Source organism: Lupinus angustifolius, chromosome LG20 (assembly GCF_001865875.1).
Source record: "Lupinus angustifolius cultivar Tanjil chromosome LG20, LupAngTanjil_v1.0, whole genome shotgun sequence".
NCBI lineage: Eukaryota > Viridiplantae > Streptophyta > Magnoliopsida > Fabales > Fabaceae > Lupinus > Lupinus angustifolius.
This window is the reverse complement of record NC_032028.1, coordinates 431,941-450,407: the sequence shown is the minus strand read 5'-3', so window position 1 is coordinate 450,407 and position 18,467 is coordinate 431,941. Positions and strand designations below refer to the sequence as shown.

Below are 18,467 nucleotides of genomic sequence, written 5' to 3'. Positions count from 1 at the left end.
TTATAGCCTTTTTGAAATTTTGGTTGTCTAAATTAAAGTATCAAAGTATTACCTTTTATTTTGTTACTTTAAACTATATACACTTAGTATTTAAATATAAAAATGCTTTATCGGAATTGATATATGTTATACAATAAACAATTCATTGATATATCTTATACATTATTGCTCATATTCTATGACCATTGACCATATAATACATCAAGCAGGATGGGCTTTACAATAATATTCTATTAATCAATCAAAATAAGTAAGATAGCTTATTTAATTCAAACTACTTATCTTCTGAAACCAAAACCTGACAAGGGTTTTGATTTCCTCATCAAACTACTCTTCCTGCATTAGTAATTGCCTCAAGTTATAATAAATCATAGGGATAAAGGCAATTAAACCCCTTACAAGTTACATCATAGAAAAAATGAGAGACAATAAAATATTAATTAATGTTTTTATCAGGAAAAGTTGAAATTTTCATTTACTTTTTTTCTAGAGAAAGGTTGCACTCAACAAAAGCCAAATTAACGAAAAGAAACGTGAAAGATATTTTTATTATTTGCCCATACTTATACCATAAGTAGGTAAAAAGGGTTCGTAAGCATATATATAACTTTTGTTCCAATGTATCCCAAAACTAGGGAATGTCCGCAAAATATAAGGTATGTATCCACACGGAGTTATTAATATATAATAACCTAAAACAATAACGTGGTCGAGCAGACATACACAAATCCTACAACTGCGACTTCTATAGTAAATTATAGTAAGCTAAACTGGTAAAGAAAATGTAAATTAAACCAAAGTACAACAAGGCACATTACCATATAAATACTTTAAAATACCCAACCTAGATAGAAATTAATGACATGTGGTTCATCTTAATTAATGATTCGTAGAGCAGCGATACGACGAAGGAACCATATGGGAAGAAGCAAAGTAACATATTATATAAAATAATACGCATTGCACGTTATGGGATGCCTTTGTACCAAACATATCGATATTCAAGTGGTGTAAGATCTGATTGAATCTCCAAGGTCGATGGTTCAATTTCCGTGAGCGACACTTGTTTGGAGGGATAATCACAGACCTCGAAAGAAATTAATTCTTTACCCAAAAAGGTAAGAAAATACCCTTAATAGTACTAAAAAAATATAACGCTACCATGCCGTGGAAACTTTTACTTTATTTTTTAAATGTGATTTTTTGTGTTCGACTGTAATAATTTTAGTAGAATCAACACTATTTAAATGAATGAAACTCAACTATAAATTACTCCACTTACAAGTTCCAACACAATTTTAATGCGAAAATATAAAGTTGATTCAAATTTCAAAATTATAGTTTATAAACTTAGGACTATAAATAAGCCTAGCTGAGAGTATGTTGACATTAAAAGCATATGCATATTATATAATATTCACCGTCATATATTGCTATATTGCGTCCACATGCAAACAGCGATCAATCAGGTACATAATAGAAACAATAAACACATATATTATAGTGTATATGCAATGGGAAGGTACCAACTATACCTACCAACCAAGTCCAATATATTAAAGAGATTATATTGATCTTAAATAGAAAAAACATTCATTATTAAAAGGGTGAGATATGTTTAGGTGTCAGATGCCCATATAGTAATTCTTGCATTAATTTGGGTCATTGGGTGTTATAATTAATTGGATTATAGATTTGTAAAATCAAATAAATTTCATTCCAATCAGGCTAAATTGAGTAAACATCATTTTAAAATAATTTTTTAATTTAATAAATTTAAAATTAATTTCAGTGCTTGTTAGATCGAGGCTGATGTGGGAAAAATCACCATTGCTGGCCATATTATTTTTCATTTTTTAATTTATTTAATGCAATTTTCGAAATTAGTGTCCAGTACTTCAGTTTCTCGAACCAATTTATTTCTTCAAAATTTCAACTTCATTATGGCTCCTAATTAGGGTTCCTCTTGTATCTCTGAGTAATATGTATGTATAGAAGTTTGTGCACATGAATTATTCTTTTTTTTAGTTTCCAATCTCCAAAAAAATGTTCTTGTGTTGTCCCTGGGGTAAACTCAACCTAAGAACATTCTTATCTGAATAATAACTATGGAAAAACACCATTATGCATAATTTGTTAAGTACCGAGAAGAATAAGCATTAATTTAAAAAAAAAAAACTTATTTTATAATTAGAAAAATATGATTTCAGTTACCGACAGAGAGAGGATAACATGAAAATGGCTGCACAATCCACACACTAAACCAACACCATCATGTAAATAAAAAGATTTGTTTTTACAAATCATATCCTAACACAGATGATGTTGAAGTAAAATAAAAATAATAATTTTTTTAATTAATATGATATATTTTTATTGATGTAATATATAATTTCGAATGACAAATCCGATAATAACCTCATCATACACACAGCCAAAAACAAAGAGGAAAAGTCAAAGTGTTTCACATGAAGGGCAGTTTATCTGTCCTCAACTCTTTGTCTTCATCTGAAGTGGTTCATGTGACTTCACTCCAACTCCTCATACAAATATAACTGCATTAATTCATCGCTGATGTTATTTCACTTCTAAATATTTATTCATATTATTATTTACAAATCATAATTTATAAATTCAATAATAAATAATTAAACATAATTATTATTTTTCATGTACATTCTTACATGGTATATTTAAGAACCAGCTCTTAAAAAATATGGCCAAGAGCCCAAGAGGTAGCATCGCAGAAACCATAAAATAAAAATAAAACCAAAATAAACATTCGAGTTTAATTTTATTCATCAAGTTTATATTGGAGATTATAAAAATGTGAATGGAGTCTCTAACTTTACATAATACCAATCAATTAGGTTCTCCATATTTTAACTTGCATGTAATATAACTCAACTAATTGATTGTAATTATTTTTATTATTTATATATCTATATATATATATTCTAAGTTCCTAAATGTAATGCATACATTTGTAAGTGACGTGGAGGCATTATTTTGGAAAAATAAAATCTAAGAATCTGAATGATGAAAGCAACAGCGATTGTACAGGGCCTAAGAGCTTCAATGATATTATTATTATCTGTTCCCTTTTTCTCTCTCTAGATCTAGTCAATTCATACTAGCTACTGGTACACTCTATACACTAGATTATTGCCCCACCGCTATCACGTTATGAGAACTTTGACATATATCTAATTCACAATAACAATTATATTTTTATATATCATGTATAATGCACTACACTTTATATATGGAAATATGGAAAAAGTTGTTTACAATACATAGTAAATTACATCAAATAACTCATTGATACATCTTTATACATTTGGTATATTACATTGATATAACTCATTGATATATCTTATGCATTATTGCTCATATTTTATGACCATTGACCATATAATACATAATATTATATTAATCAATCAAAATGAGGAAGATAACTTATTTAATTCAAAGTTTCAAACTACCTATCTGCTGAAATCAACACTTGACAAAAGTTTTGTCTTTCTCATCAATAGATAGACAATAGGCCCTTATAACAAAGAAAAAATGAAATATATTATAATATTAAATAATGATTTAATCACCTTTATTTATTTTTCCTTTAAAGTAAGGTTGCATTTAATAAAAGCCAAGTCCAATTGCACGAAGTAATGCCTCAAATTAACTAATTTTTTGGGTTAACTGAAAATAAGCGTGAAAAATATGTGTATGCAGGATGGCCTTCTGAAAAATAACTAGAATATTTTGCCTCATTTTATGTGCAACTTGATTTGACTAATCAAACAATTAAACTTTTAAATTAAATATTTTTTAATTAATCACAACAACAACTAATACATGAAAAGTGATATATTTATTGAGATAACAAATATACTTCACATTTATATGTTTTGGTTAATTAATTAAGAAATATTAATTTATTTTGTGCTCTAATATTAGTGTGACTTTAAGGTCCTCTGTCTAACTTGTATACATTTACCTCTCTTTCTACCTCCCAACACAAAGAATCCAATGATGAATCTGTTTTGTTGCTTTATGGCACCTGCAATTCCAATGCAAATTCTACTTTATAACTTGCTTTCACTCCTCCCTATAATAATAACTCCATTTTATAAATATACCATCCTTTTTTAAACTCTCATATTGTTGATAGTAATGTTTGATAAAAGACTATATTGTTTGAAGTTTCATATTATGTAGTATAACAAATTTAATGTGATATTTAAGCTATGAGGTTGTCTGACATAATAAATTACGAAATCTGTGTTTTCTAATATAAAGTTTTAAGAGCCATTTAGGATTAACCCAAAATTTATGGCTGCAGGTGAGTCTCTCTTGATGATTAGCATAGTTAAGAGAAGACAATGATACAAAGGGCAAGTATATACTTTGGAAGATGCTATGCAAAAAAGAAAAAACAAACAGATTTCTGAGACTTTTCCTTTAGTTACAGGAAAAAAGAATGCTTTTCCACATGGGGACAGAACAATTGCCTATTTATCGCTTTTACATGGTCCCAGTTTTGTGAGTGCAATCTTTTACACGCAACCTTTGCTTAAAACGATTTAAATTTTTTACAACATTAATATTATATAACAAGGTATGGTCTAATCGACCCTACTTATACTTGGTTGATTTTGTATCCATATATTTTGAAGTATAGTAAGGAAATATATGTAAAATATATATTGTACAAATAATATAACTTTTTGGGAATGAGTATACATAAGTGTGGCAATGCTTGTAGTTTCTTCTTATCTACCCTATGAAATTATATGTGTGGTCAATTCTTACGTCAAAAGATATATTGAGATGAGTGAATGAGTATAAGAGAGGTACTTTTCCTTACACTTTTTTTACAGTGAAGTGTCCTAGTAATTTGGACACATGGGGCTATAGATAAGGAATCCCCACTAAATTGGGGGAAATGAAAACAACACACTTCTCTGTTCATTGGTAAACAAGTAATAGAATGGAACATTATCTCAACAAGAAAGAGGGTTGCGTGTAGCCCAAAAAAAAGAGAGGTAGACAAAAATAAGGTAAAAAAAACTACAACTCATTTATATATTTTATATGATTTACACTTTGTTCTCACATTCTTAGTATATATTAGAACGGTTTTTAAATATTATTATTATAAGGATTTTAGTAACCATTTCCTTAGGATAATATATATATATACTCTTGGAGACATACAATGTGCTTAAACAAGGAAAGATAGAAGAAAAGCCAGAACTACGTTGCATAAATTAGAAGATGATGGAGGTTGATTAAATTAGCAAGTCCAACATTAACTATTTTTTATAAACATGATTTGATGCTTTTCATCTTTCAACATGAGTATCCATTTTATTAACTTTTTTTTAATCTTTTAGCAAATTAACCAATCAGGTAGATCAATAATGTGGGGTGTATTTATTTTTCTAATGTTCTCTATGGGGACAATGTTTGCAGCAAAAATAATCGTATTGTTATTTAGACCTCAATAATTGTTTTTTGTTTTACATATATTCTCACACTAGAGGCAATCCTGTCCAAACTGAGAATATCTTTAGGTATGTGAGACCACTATCCTAGCAGAAATTTTTTCATTTATAAGACTCGAACCCAAAACTTTATTTAATGGAATCAAACATATACTATTTGAACCGAATGCCTTAGTTTCAATAATTGCTTTAACCTTCAAAAGGAGATGGACCACTCTAATCCGTCAATGAAAAATTATAAAGTCAAAATGAGATTACTCTTTGAAAGGGATACAATACCTTTTTCCTTATATAAAACAATTATTTATTTGCTTCAGAATCAATACCCAAACCGACTGCATAGCGCATTTTTTCTTAAAAATATCATAAAAAGATATATATACCAACAATTAAGATTTTTTACACTATCAATATATCATCATTTATTCATTTTCAATAATCATTGACTCTTAATTAAATCTTTATCCCATCAATGCATAAATATTCACTTGAAAATATTACTGAATTATATTCCAGAGAGCCATTCACCAAAACAAAAAAAATTCAGACCCTAAATCCTCCCTCTATAATCATCTTTTTTATTACTTGAAGAATTAGCTTTGAAATACATACACGTCGTGTTTTCAAAATGTTAAGATACTTTTTAATAGTTTAAGCTCCAGTAATTAATAAAATATATAGAGGTATGTTAAAAAATATATAGCATCTCTATCACTCAATTATCATCATCACAGTACAATATGGTGCATAGTCAAATCAAATTATTTTGTATTTAAATATTTTACAATTAAAATCTTATTAAGATAATTTAAAGAATCTCTTTTTCAAAATAAAAAATACTCAAGCCAAAACATATATTATGTATCACATACAGAAATGTTTTTCCCAACTAACAAAGATTCCCATTCATATTTTTTCTACGTGTCAAAATTAAATAGTAGATGTAGAAAAAAATAATAAGAGGCTCCTAAGAATATGGAAAGTAAATGTATGTGCTCTTACCATTGCATCAAATATGCTGTAATGGAATAAAAATAATTATGAAGATATAAATGGATAAAAAGTACTTATTTGAAATATAAATGGATGATTTTGTTAAATAAATTATAAAGCACTCCATTTTAATTAAACTTTTCACAAATATTGTGTCAGTGTTGATTTTGCATAACTGGGATAAATTTTATGCATGAGGCATAAATATTGTAGGGCAAAAATAAAAAAAATAAAAAAAAAAAGAAGTAACAACGAAAATTGGAAGGTCATCTAATTGATGATTTTATATACACTACAATATAACATATATGTAATGGCTAAGGGTACCTATCCAAATTAAATGTAAGACATATAGCTTAAGAAAAAAAGAGAAAGATCAAAAAGATTTAAGATAGAAAAAGCTTAGACATAAACTCAATGGTGTCTGGTTCCTTCATTTCCATTCATGCTTTTCTACATTTTTGCTCACTGTAAAGATAAACTATTGATGTGGAACTTCCCTTCATCTAACATTTTATATGATGATTATGAAACATGTGAACTAGCATTTTGTGTCGATTGGTTGGAAGACTTATCTGTGATTCGAACATTGTACCTTTCGTATACCTTGTCGCGGTTCTCCGACCACCAAATCTCTGCTTGGTGCTCTCCGAATCTTCTTCGGCTGCATATACAATTATGATCAAACATTTTACACATGCTAGAAAAATTATACATCTTAGTTAATGTGACAGTGATCGTATATGAGTTTCAGGAGCCAGAAACCAGCCTGATCAATATACTGACCTAGTTAAAGATACCTCCGCATGCAGAGTTGTAGAACGAGTAGAATTTTTCAAACCAGTCACACGATAAAGATCTTTAAATTAAAAAAAACTAATCCGATTAATCACTACCACTTTGACCATTAGCACTGGTAAATTAATAGATATATCTAAAATTGATTGTCATGAATAACTGGTAGAATCGAATAAACATTGCAGGGAATGTGGAGAATTCTTTAGTTACCTAAAGCGCACTCGCTTCAGATCACGGGTTCCATCACGCAGAGCAGTGAGTGTTATATAGACACCAGGTTCATACTGTTCAATCCATTCTGCCTCAATTTGATTACTATCCGAATTCCTTGATGCTAAACTGCTCTCATCCTCTTGGAAATTCCCTGAATCCCTACCATCAACTGTAGCATCTGATGTGTTACTGTCTCTCGCCTGAATCATACCACTCCCATTTGGCAATTTAGCATCAGGGTAATCATCTCTCCCATTAGAGGTCACAAGCCTCGTGTTTTTCTGATAGAGGTTAGTTCCATAGCTTCCTGGCAAATTCCCCTCAGCTCTATTATTCATCATAGAAGATTCAAGTCCCATGGAAGCCAAACTAGAGCTGGTGATTGACTCTGCCCTGGAATGGCGCTCACCATTTGAGTCCGGATAATGGACCGTGTTTGGCTCCAGGCCGTTGGGCTGGTAAGTTGGTCTGATGTTCTCAGCATCATAAACACCCGGAGGAAGCCTCTCAGCCAGATCTTTGAGCTGAAACAATGTAACAAGCATATAAGTAGAAGTGTAGACAGCAATACTATGAGTATAAGGAACAAAGGAATGGAATGTAAGGGGGGAAATTTTACAATCAAGAAGACAAGGGTAAATAATATTCAACATGACCCAGGCCTGAATGTTTAAGTTGCTGAAATAGTGTGATGTTAATTATTTAGTATAATAGAGTAACTAAGAAAACTCAAAACGACATAACTAACAATATGAGAAGGGAAAATAAAAAGACACCCTTCATTTATCTCCACGATAAAATTTCACGCATAAAATTCCATGCATAAAAAGGTAATGCTTCTCAAAAACCAATTTTATATGTTGTTACAGTCAGAAAATATTATGTAATGCATGGTTTAATCTAGATATCCACTTTATTCAAATAAAATCAAGGGAAATTTTAAATACTGCATATATAAAGCTACTAAACAGAAGGAACCAAACCAAAATAAACTCTTTCAAAGACATCCGGTTCAAAGAGAAGTTCATTAACCAAAATTTAACCTGTGCTGCAAGTGACTTTATGACTTCTTTTGCAGCCCTGGACTTGGAAGATTCCTCAGCAGCCAATGTCATAGCTTCCTGGGTCTTTTTGGCTGACCTTTGAATCTCTAATTCTTGCAGTTCACATCTCTGCTTCAGGATCTCAACCTATGAAAACTTATATTAGATGCTTAGATCTCTTTTAATACCATAAATAAAGATATAAAGCATAAAGACATGAAATAAACATTTCTAGCAACCTGAGCCAAGCGATACTGCTCGTGTTTTTTTACAAGGTCTACTTCGCCGGCTCGAACTATTATTTTTAGGTGCATGCTCAACTTATAAGAGGGAAGAAAATTAAAGTGGAGGAAAGCTGCACTACCAAAGCAGGTACCTTCTGCTCTTTAATTCACATGAGATGAGGGGAAGCATAGTATACCTGAGAGCGTAACTTTAGAACTTCCTGGTTCAAAAGTTCGTTTGTTTTCTTCAAACTATCAGTAATGCTCTTTGAGAAGGAAAGTCCTGATGTTGTTGGAATAGGAGTAGCTGAACGAGGAGGGCTCGATCTTCTAGAGAAAGGGGACACAGATCTGGAGCTCACTCCAGATGATGTAGGAATAGGTCTTGGAACTGTTCTTTTCAGATCATTTGTAGTAGAGAAGACAACATCTTTGAGCTGTAGCAAAGAAGGTGTTTGTGTGGTCCGAACAAGAGAGAAGGTATCAGCCTTCTTCCCTTGTTTGGCTGCCTTACTATCTAGCTGCTTTATCAAGTCCATATTAGAAGGAAATGCTGACTTTGACAATCTTAGCTCAGACTTATCTAACCTGTCTTTGTTTTCACCCGACAAACGAGGCAAAGCATTCCTCCGATTATTGTTGCTAGATTCTGCAACCTTGTTCAATTTTGCATAACAAGAATCACAAACACGATATAGCTTCCCGGGATTCGGAGCCAAGGCTGCTCTTAATGCTTTCCTTGAACTGCAAGAATGACAGTGCACAAGTCCACAATTGTAACAGTTGTGCCTCTTTCTAGTGAACCCAAATGCCTGTCTACAAGTAGAACACTGAGACTGTTCAGCACCGGATACCCACTTATGAAGGCATATAGCAGTAGAGTAGTTTGAACCACATGCAATATATTTCACATGTCTATCCTTCAAAGCCTCAACCAAAGTTGGTGTTTTCCGATCTTCAACATCCCCATGACCCAATCTCCCATTTGCACCCTTCCCCCAAGTATAAACTTCATTTTTGGATGTTAAAACAGTGACATGATATGCCCCGCATGCAATTTCTTCAACTGACTCCCCAGCAAGGTTGTGCTCAACCAAACACGGAAGCTTTCCATCTGACTGAAGATTCCCAAGCTGACCATAAACAGTGCTCCCCATTGTAAAAACATGTCCAGATGTAGTCAGGACTACTGTCAAACTGTGCCCACAAGCAATTTTATGAAAATTGTAATCGATAAGTGAAGGCACACAAGTTGGTTCAAGCCGGGCCTCTTTGTCTCCTTGTCCAAGGCGATTTTTATCTCCATCGCCCCATGTAAACAATTTACCTGACGATATGCTTGAGCTGGATTGTGTGACAATAACCTCTACAACAGCTGCAGTATGCCACACTCCGCATGCAACAGCTGTTGTCCTCAACCCAGATAGGGATTCAACTTCTCGAGGATATGAAACACTCTCCCTGTCTCCATGGCCCAGGGCACCAAATGTTCCATCACCAAACGTAAAGAGCTGCCCGGTTGAAGTTATCAAAGCGGTGTGCCATGGACCACAAGTGACTAAAGCAACTTGAAGCCCCTCCAGTGGACCTGCAATTCTCTTTGGTATCCAATGACTAACATCAGTTCCATGGCCAAGAAGCCCAGCATTATGAGTACCATCACCCCATGTATATAGTTCCCCAGCCATTGTAACAGCACAGGTATGGAACTCCCCACAGGCAACAAAATCAACAGTTGAAGAAGTCAATGCTTCAACTAAATGAGGCTGAACCACATTCTTCCCAACACCGTGGCCAAGGCGTCCTCCAGATTCTTCACCCCATGTAAAGATTTCACCTTGCCTTGTGACTAGAGCAGCATGTTTAACACCACACGCTATTTGAAGTACATCTAAAACTACATCAGACTCCAGTGGCCGGGGGAGGAGAACATCTGCCCTCGGGCTGACATAACTGACACCTTTATCAGCACCGATTTTCACAAAATTCTCACAGATAACCTCCCCCCAGATGTACACATCCCCAAGAGCATCATAATCATCTGGTGCAGAACCGTGACTGGATGTGCTGGGAGCACTTGAGACACTAACACGAAAAACATCTGAACTTGATCCTTTAACTTGCATATTTGATGGGTTTGATGGTGCAAGCGACCTTTCAAAATTTAAGGTATTCTCAGGCTGAAAGGACTTTGGAGAAGCATTTGGCAGACTCACAGAAACGTCAGGAGAACTGATGCCTCGTGAAGCACTAGCTGAACTTTCACTAGTCCTACTTGATGTTAAATCTCTACTATCCTGAAATTAATCGAGCCAGGAAAAATTATAAGCAACTTGGAAAGTATTTTATATTTACAGTTATCATGCAGTATAATGGCATTGGGAAAAATAAAGTTTTGAAAATGTCTAATACAATTAGCGCATAGTTTACCAATAAATGCCATGACCATAAAAAATTGAAGTAGAGTAGTAGACAAATGCCACAATAAACTATTCCTACACTGTGATGGGAAAAGAATAAGAGTAAGCAAGTATCACTTTGTTTCAGAAACTGCAATATGAAACCTTTCTGGACAAAAGTTATTAAATCGTATAACAAATATTGGCTTTTGGCTTTCCTCACAGGAAACAATATTATTCTTCTCATGAAGCATAAAACCAATAAGTTCTCTCTATTGTGATTCATCCAAACCAAAATTGGCGCAAGAGTAAGATTATCATTTTTCCAAGTTCAAAGAAACAAACCTATGCAAGTATTCTTGTTATTTTAGTGAGGATTTCTTATCCTCATGTTGTAATTATGCAGATTGACATCTACTGCTATTTCTTTTTCTATCAAAAGAAAAAAGAAACCTAAACAACTAAAATAACATAATTAAGAAGACAACAAGTAGGAGTTTTTACATCAAGATATAAGCCCCCATCACTCCATCCATCAATTTTGGAGCGCCCACCTTGACCAGAAGATATTAGTGCTTTGAGACCAGAAATCCACACGTCGGCCTCAGCTTTGTCCTTGAAAATCTGAAAAGCAACAAAAGTAATAATTTATAATAATGGAAAATGCAGAAAAATTCACACGATAATTGTGTTGTAATTGATGGGGTTTCAGAAGTTATCACCAACCAAGTCAAGGGATCGCTTCCCGTTGTTATAAATAAGTGAAAAAGACAAATAGTCCTTCTCCGGATGCAGATAGCGCTGGAAAACAGCCTGCCGGAAAAAATAATTAAATAACTGAAGAATCAGTTTACAGAACAAAGTATTGAAATCACTTAGACAATCACAAAGAAGTAATAAAATAGAGGCGTAGAAATCTCACAGTTCTTTGTCCGGGAATAATTCTAGAGACAGATGATAGCTTCAGGCTTCTTTCTCCACTACTTGAAATCCAGATTAAAGATGACTCATCCTGTGGTTTTCAGATATTTTAATCAGTACAACTATTGAACTAGAAATAACTCGAAGGAATATCGTAAATATAGCGAACTCAAATGAGTGACAAATTCCAAGCCTGTCAGCGTGAATATTAACTTCTAAACTACAACATAGGAAGCAACATATAATATATATATATATTCTAATAAAAAAACAAGAGTAAGTCTGTAAAAGCATACATCAAATTTAGAAACATAAGCGTCCAGCACTAAACCTACAGAATCGCTACTAGTTAGCATCAAAGTGAGTAAATCTGACATGAATCTAACACAAAGATTTCAAGTTTTTTTTTGTTTCTAGTTAACCATTGCTTATTATTATGACTCCAGTGACTATACTAAAACTGAAATGTGGCATAAAAACCAACAAACTAGCACATAGCCCAAAACTCATGAACCCGTTAATTAAGAAGTCAATTAACTATTTGGGCAACATAAATTTATTTAAAAGATTTTCAAAACTTGTACAAGAAATACATGAGGACACCCTGTGGATGGCAATGAAGCAATGGCACCACATAATTTATTTTGATCACAATTTCCATTTCTAAGACAGCGTAAAGAATAGGACCAAAAATCCTGTGCTAAACCACAAAAATGTGGATATTAATAGTAATAACAAATAATAGCCTGCAACTAGGGTTTCAGGGAAGTATTGATTTTAGCCAACAAATGAATTAACATATGGGCATACTGTTAAAATTAAAATGCATCAAGTTGCAGACACTAGTCCCATAATTCCAAATTTTGAAAAAGGGGAAAGAAGATGGGGACAGAAAAGATTAGGAGCAGGCTACAGTCATCACATTACCAAAAATGTTATTTTGACAACTTACGTGTGACAACTTTTAGTTGTTCTTTGATTTTCAGTTGGTTTTTTGGATATACGTGTAGACATAAAAGATAAAAAGTAAGTGAAAGATAGAGATAGTTTGGTTTGTTGTAGAGAAGTTGACAAATGTTAGTTGTTCATATAGCGCTACTCATACATTAAAGTTAGTCAGCGATCACGACTGCTCTCTTCTGATGAAATTAAGATATGTAATCACAGAGCACAGTAGCAGAGACAATATGACAACTTTAATCCTAGAGAAAAATGAAAGGAAGCCTTGTAAGGTCCACTTCCAGAATATAAATTCAATTATAAGAAACCATTAGAAGAACAAAAGCCACGCCTTATCCTACTACGTAGGAAGCTACATGCAACAATGGATGTCATTCCCTTATTAGAAACCAAATTTTCAATAAAGTCATGTAAAGTAAGGTCTTTTTAATTGTGTCAGGCAGGGAACTTCGAAATAGATTTTCCCTGTGACAAAAGGGTGGATAAAAACATTAAAAATAGATTTCTGTATTATATGGTACAAATAAAATCAGCCAACATACAGAAGTAGCCATTGTCCAACTATCCTTACATTGGAAAGTCTAAATGGACAAAACTTGGGCTTTCCCTTACGACCATATTTAAGCAGTTGAGCACCCCTTTTCAAAGCAATCAACGCCTGCAGAATGAAAATGTGGCATGGTAAGCAATGTGAAAGACTAAACAGATTAATTGACAAATTAATATTAACAGAAGAAATACAGCAGGTTTGGAGAAACGAGAAATAAGAATGATCTAAGGCATCTTGTATTACATATGTTGCGGGGTTTCGTAGGATATCCATTAACGTTTTAAAATATTCAGTTTCTTTGAGAAGCATATCTCTCTTTCTTCTTAACATTTTCACCAAGGTTGGAGGCTGGAAATGTTGAGTGTTAAGTTTTATAGTTCCACATCGATTGAGTATATGAGCGGAGAACCATTTATAATGACTTGGACATCCCTCCCCTTATAAGCTCGCTTCAGGGGAGGAGTTGGACCCCGACTACTCTAATCTTTATAGATGGAGTTAAGCTCAATTATTCGAACATTGTACAAGCCACAGATATTTCCCAGAACACAATGATAATTTTCCAAGCAATCAACATTAACTGCTGGGTTAACTGCACTAGACATTCAACAATATTAATGTAAGGTTCAATGTCCTGTTTCAAACGAACCACAAAACAGTTGAGAGGTGCTGCACTATCAACATTTTATCATTCATACATGGCATCAAATGACATCTGTTGTCCTACATTCACATCATTAACACTTGTCTGTTCATAACAAGTTAAACCAAGGTGTACCTATCCTTTTTTAGGCACCCTAATCAAAGGCAACTGGTAAAGCAATAATTAATTTACTCAAATGCACCTCTTTAAAAGGGTCAAGAAAACCACGTCATAATGAGAAGAAGAAATTTTCAATAGAAATTATATCCTAACTTTCGTTAGTTTCTGGACTGGACGCATGGTCCAGGGCTCAACATGGATGGCCTTGTCTAGTGACACTGCTTCCTGCATAACGGTTATGATCCTGGCCGAAAACATAGCACTCCTAAATTATAGCAATGGTCGTGTACTTTGAGGCAATGCAACTAACCTAATCAAGAAACTTAGGGCAACACTATAAATACCGGATATTGCTACCCAGGTATCTCATTCTCATCCTTTACACACATCAACATGGATGGGCACGTCTCATAATGCCACTACCCTGCATAACTTTATGACCCTAGCCTAAAATATAGCAAACTGACATTCTTGAATTAGTAACCATCATGTACTGGATGAGGCAGTGTAACTAACATAATCATGTCACCCAGACCAAGAATAGAAATACACATATTGTAACTCAGGTAGCTCATCTTACACATACATTTCTCCTCTCTTGCCACTTGTAGTGACTTGAGCATCAAAGTATCTTTACAAATACACCCCCAATTCCCCATTAAAGCCAGCACGTAGGAAATGAGCATAATCCCAGATATCATTTGTGTCAGCGTCAAGGTAGGAGGAGGACATGACCAAGTGATAATCTTTAATGGTGGGCTAACCAAAGAACCACATAAGCGGACCTAACATCACTTATAACCCAAATCGTTATGCGTTCCTCATTTTCTCATGTAATACTTACCTCACTCACACTAGTACTCCTAACAAATTGTAACCAAGTTACATCAGTTAGGTCAGACAAAATACATAAATTTATGCTCTTCTCACTCTCAGGTTCACACTTTCCCTAAATTTTGAACTTAATTCAAACAAGTAAAGAAAATAATACCTTACAAGTTACAACAATAAAATCCAAAGATATGAAATTGAACAGAAACACACAAAAAAAACATCACAATTTAATTAAGAAAGTAAAAAGTTTGAGATGATAGCAAGAAGAATAACCTGGTGGATGTCACGGTCGACATTCCCGTAGCTAACAAGATCTGCCATTCCATCTTTTTCGATCGCTTCTCATACCTCCGTACATCATAAAACTTAACCTCTCTCTCTCTCTCTCTCTCTCTCTTCTTATTCACGTTCTACGATGCAAACAAATAACCTTCACGGATCTGTTACTCTTCATATAAACCAGAAACCCAGTAACCCCATTTAAAATTCAAAGTCAAAGACACAGTTTTTCAACTCATGCAGCAACTTGGACCAGGTGAACAAGTAGACAAAAAACAACGCTACACCAAACCCTGTTGAAACGGTTTGCTTCAGTGGGTGAGACGGTGGTGTTATTTGGCGGAGGAAGAGAAACTCCGGCTACGAATGCTGGCTTCGGCGGTGTCGCCGAAGAGGTTTGCGGAGGAGACAGATGAGAGAGAAAGAATCTAGAGAGAGAAGAACCGGAGTCTGGAAAAGTACAACTAGTCAAAGAGTAAGGTGGAAGAAAATATTAAAAATGTAAAAAAAATATATATCTTAATATAAATTATTAACTAAACATGATTTTAATCCTGTACCTCGTAGATATATTTTTATTTAACTTCATATAAATTTCATTATATTTATTTTAATTATAGTGATTCTTAATGTTTTGGTACTACCGATGTCATATTTTTACTTTTTTTTTATAAGGAACTAATCTCTTTTAAAGTTTACGACAATTATTCTTATAAATGTCACTCTCATGTATATATTGTATATTGAGTTCTCAACTTTATCTTTGTGCATCAATACTCATTAAATTATTATATTGATAATAAGATTAAAAATCAAAATAAATCAGTTTATAATAATTTAAAGTCACGATATTTTTATAGGGACTAAATTTATAATTTTTCTTACCTTTTATAGAATAAAGATATATTTAAACCTTAATTTTTAGAGGAAATATAAGATGTTAAATAAATTAAGAAAAAAAGCAGACCTCATCATAAATAAATTAAAAATAAATGAAATTATGAAAATGCGTCAATCCAAAGCACACCTCTTAAAATCGAGGATTGAGGCACGTAGGTGAGAAGGGAGGACAAGTTATTGAATATTTAATTATTGGTTAAGATGAAAACATTTCTATTTATAATTTATGTTACATTATTAATGTTTTTTCAATAAAAGGAATTGGTGATGTATTCTTTATTTGTCTATTTTTTTAATCTACATTTCTTATAATGTGCATTAATTCAACCATTGAATATGATTAGTGAGTGAGATCATTCCATTCAATTAATGGATCTATATCAAATTTTAGACAAGTTTCATGTATATTATATTAGAATGTACAAACTTGTACATTAGATAAGAGAGGAGTGTGAAAAATAATGTGCTAGAATACCATGTAAATCAAAATCATGGTTACTAAATTCGATAAATAAAAAATATATATGGAATTTGAAGGAGACACCTAGGACTACGAGAGTGGAGTAAAACCAAATGCAAATTACATAAAATCTTGATGAAATTTATGTAAATTTTCTTGCAACAAGTTTTTTTTTTAAATGACTTATGTTTTTATAAGAGACACTTCTTAGATTATTTATTACATAATTTAATTAAACATTTTGAATTCCATTATCTATGTTGTTGGGCATAAGTTCTGATCTGGAATTTAATATAGACATGAAACTAAGATATTATTTCATTGTTTAGCTAATTAATAAATGGTGTATACCTTAGTCACCCTCATTCATTGGTAGGAAAATGGGCACTACTATTATTAGCTTAATTTATTCCTTTTTCTAGAATCTTTTCAAGACCGGGATAATATATTGTCATCAAAAGGTAAACTGTTATTCTGCAATCTTATAATGTAAAAAAACTTACAAATTTGTGGATCTTTTTTATATAAAAAAGATAGATTTTTTTAAATAAAATAAGGTGACTTATCTTTTATAAATAAAGATTTTGAAGTATATAGTGGGCTAGGCTTGAAAAGTTTTGGACATCTCATTCTCTATCTCATGGCAAAATTAGGCCTATTTACAATTTCATGGTATTATTTTCATTTTACATGAATTTTTGAATATTTTCAGCTTGTTACTTAATGGGTTTATCTTGGTAACAATCATACATACTAATTTAGAAAATATTATCAATGGTACTTTTTGGTTTAGATAGAACTTAAAAGAAAGCCGTATAAGAGAGGAAATAAAAGCAAAGGATTTTTGAAGTTAGGCAATGCTACATAATGGGTTTTGGAGTTAGTGGTAAATGGAAATACTTAGAAAATTACAATAATAAGAACATGATGACATTGAAAGCAGACTTTGTTGATTTGGTATAATTTTTGGTGGGTGAAAAAGTGAGGAAGATCTCGAAGGAAGAGAAACAAAGCTTGGAATGATGAAAAAGGGAAGTGAAAAAGAAAGAAAGCATGAAAATGAAGATGATTCCAAAGTTCAAAGGGTTTGCTTTGGGGACAAGAAGCCAAAATTATTTGGCTAAGGTCCCCACTTGGTTTAACACAATCACACTAACCAACCAGCCTTGGTCGGGCTCTTACTTTTTCTATGGGACCATTTTTTAGAATGTACCCGATCAATGAGTTCAACTCCTCTCCAGTACTGGAGAAACCAGTACTGGAATATGTGGTTGAGAATTTTTTAAAGAGTTTTTATTTATTTTTAATAAATGATAACATGTAATCATAGTCGTTAAAAAAAAATTGGCCACATGTCATCATCCTATCCAGTACTGGAGAGGATCCATTTCCCCGATCAACCATATCATTTAATACAATATTGTCTATTCTTATTCCTTTGCTTGATTTCAGTGCATATATCTTTTTCTTTCATATGCATTTTCTCCTTGGTCCATAATTTTAGAACTTTTATTGTATACATACATATTATGTGACATATCATGGTGCACATGTATATAACCACATATATAGCCTATGCAATTAAAAATCACGAAAGTCATATAGCAGATAGGGCAACTC

The 18,467-nt window shown here is 32.8% G+C and overlaps 1 protein-coding gene across 3 annotated transcripts; it reads right to left on the bottom strand.

Moving 5' to 3' along the window:
- On the bottom strand, nt 6,760-17,993 carry LOC109335590. Of its 3 annotated transcripts, XM_019571733.1 has the most exons (10): nt 17,780-17,993; nt 15,482-15,937; nt 13,633-13,719; nt 12,103-12,192; nt 11,907-11,993; nt 11,685-11,804; nt 8,979-11,078; nt 8,558-8,704; nt 7,512-8,038; nt 6,760-7,167 (listed from the first exon to the last, which is right to left on the bottom strand). In XM_019571733.1, exons 2-10 carry the CDS (start codon nt 15,527-15,529, stop codon nt 7,029-7,031), a joined length of 3,345 nt encoding a protein of 1,114 aa, XP_019427278.1. In that variant the 5' UTR covers nt 15,530-15,937; nt 17,780-17,993; the 3' UTR covers nt 6,760-7,028. The 3 variants fall into 3 exon arrangements, with proteins under 3 accessions (XP_019427278.1, XP_019427277.1, XP_019427279.1); XM_019571732.1 differs by lacking the exon at nt 17,780-17,993 and having other exon boundaries at nt 15,482-16,019; XM_019571734.1 differs by lacking the exons at nt 13,633-13,719; nt 17,780-17,993 and having other exon boundaries at nt 15,482-16,020.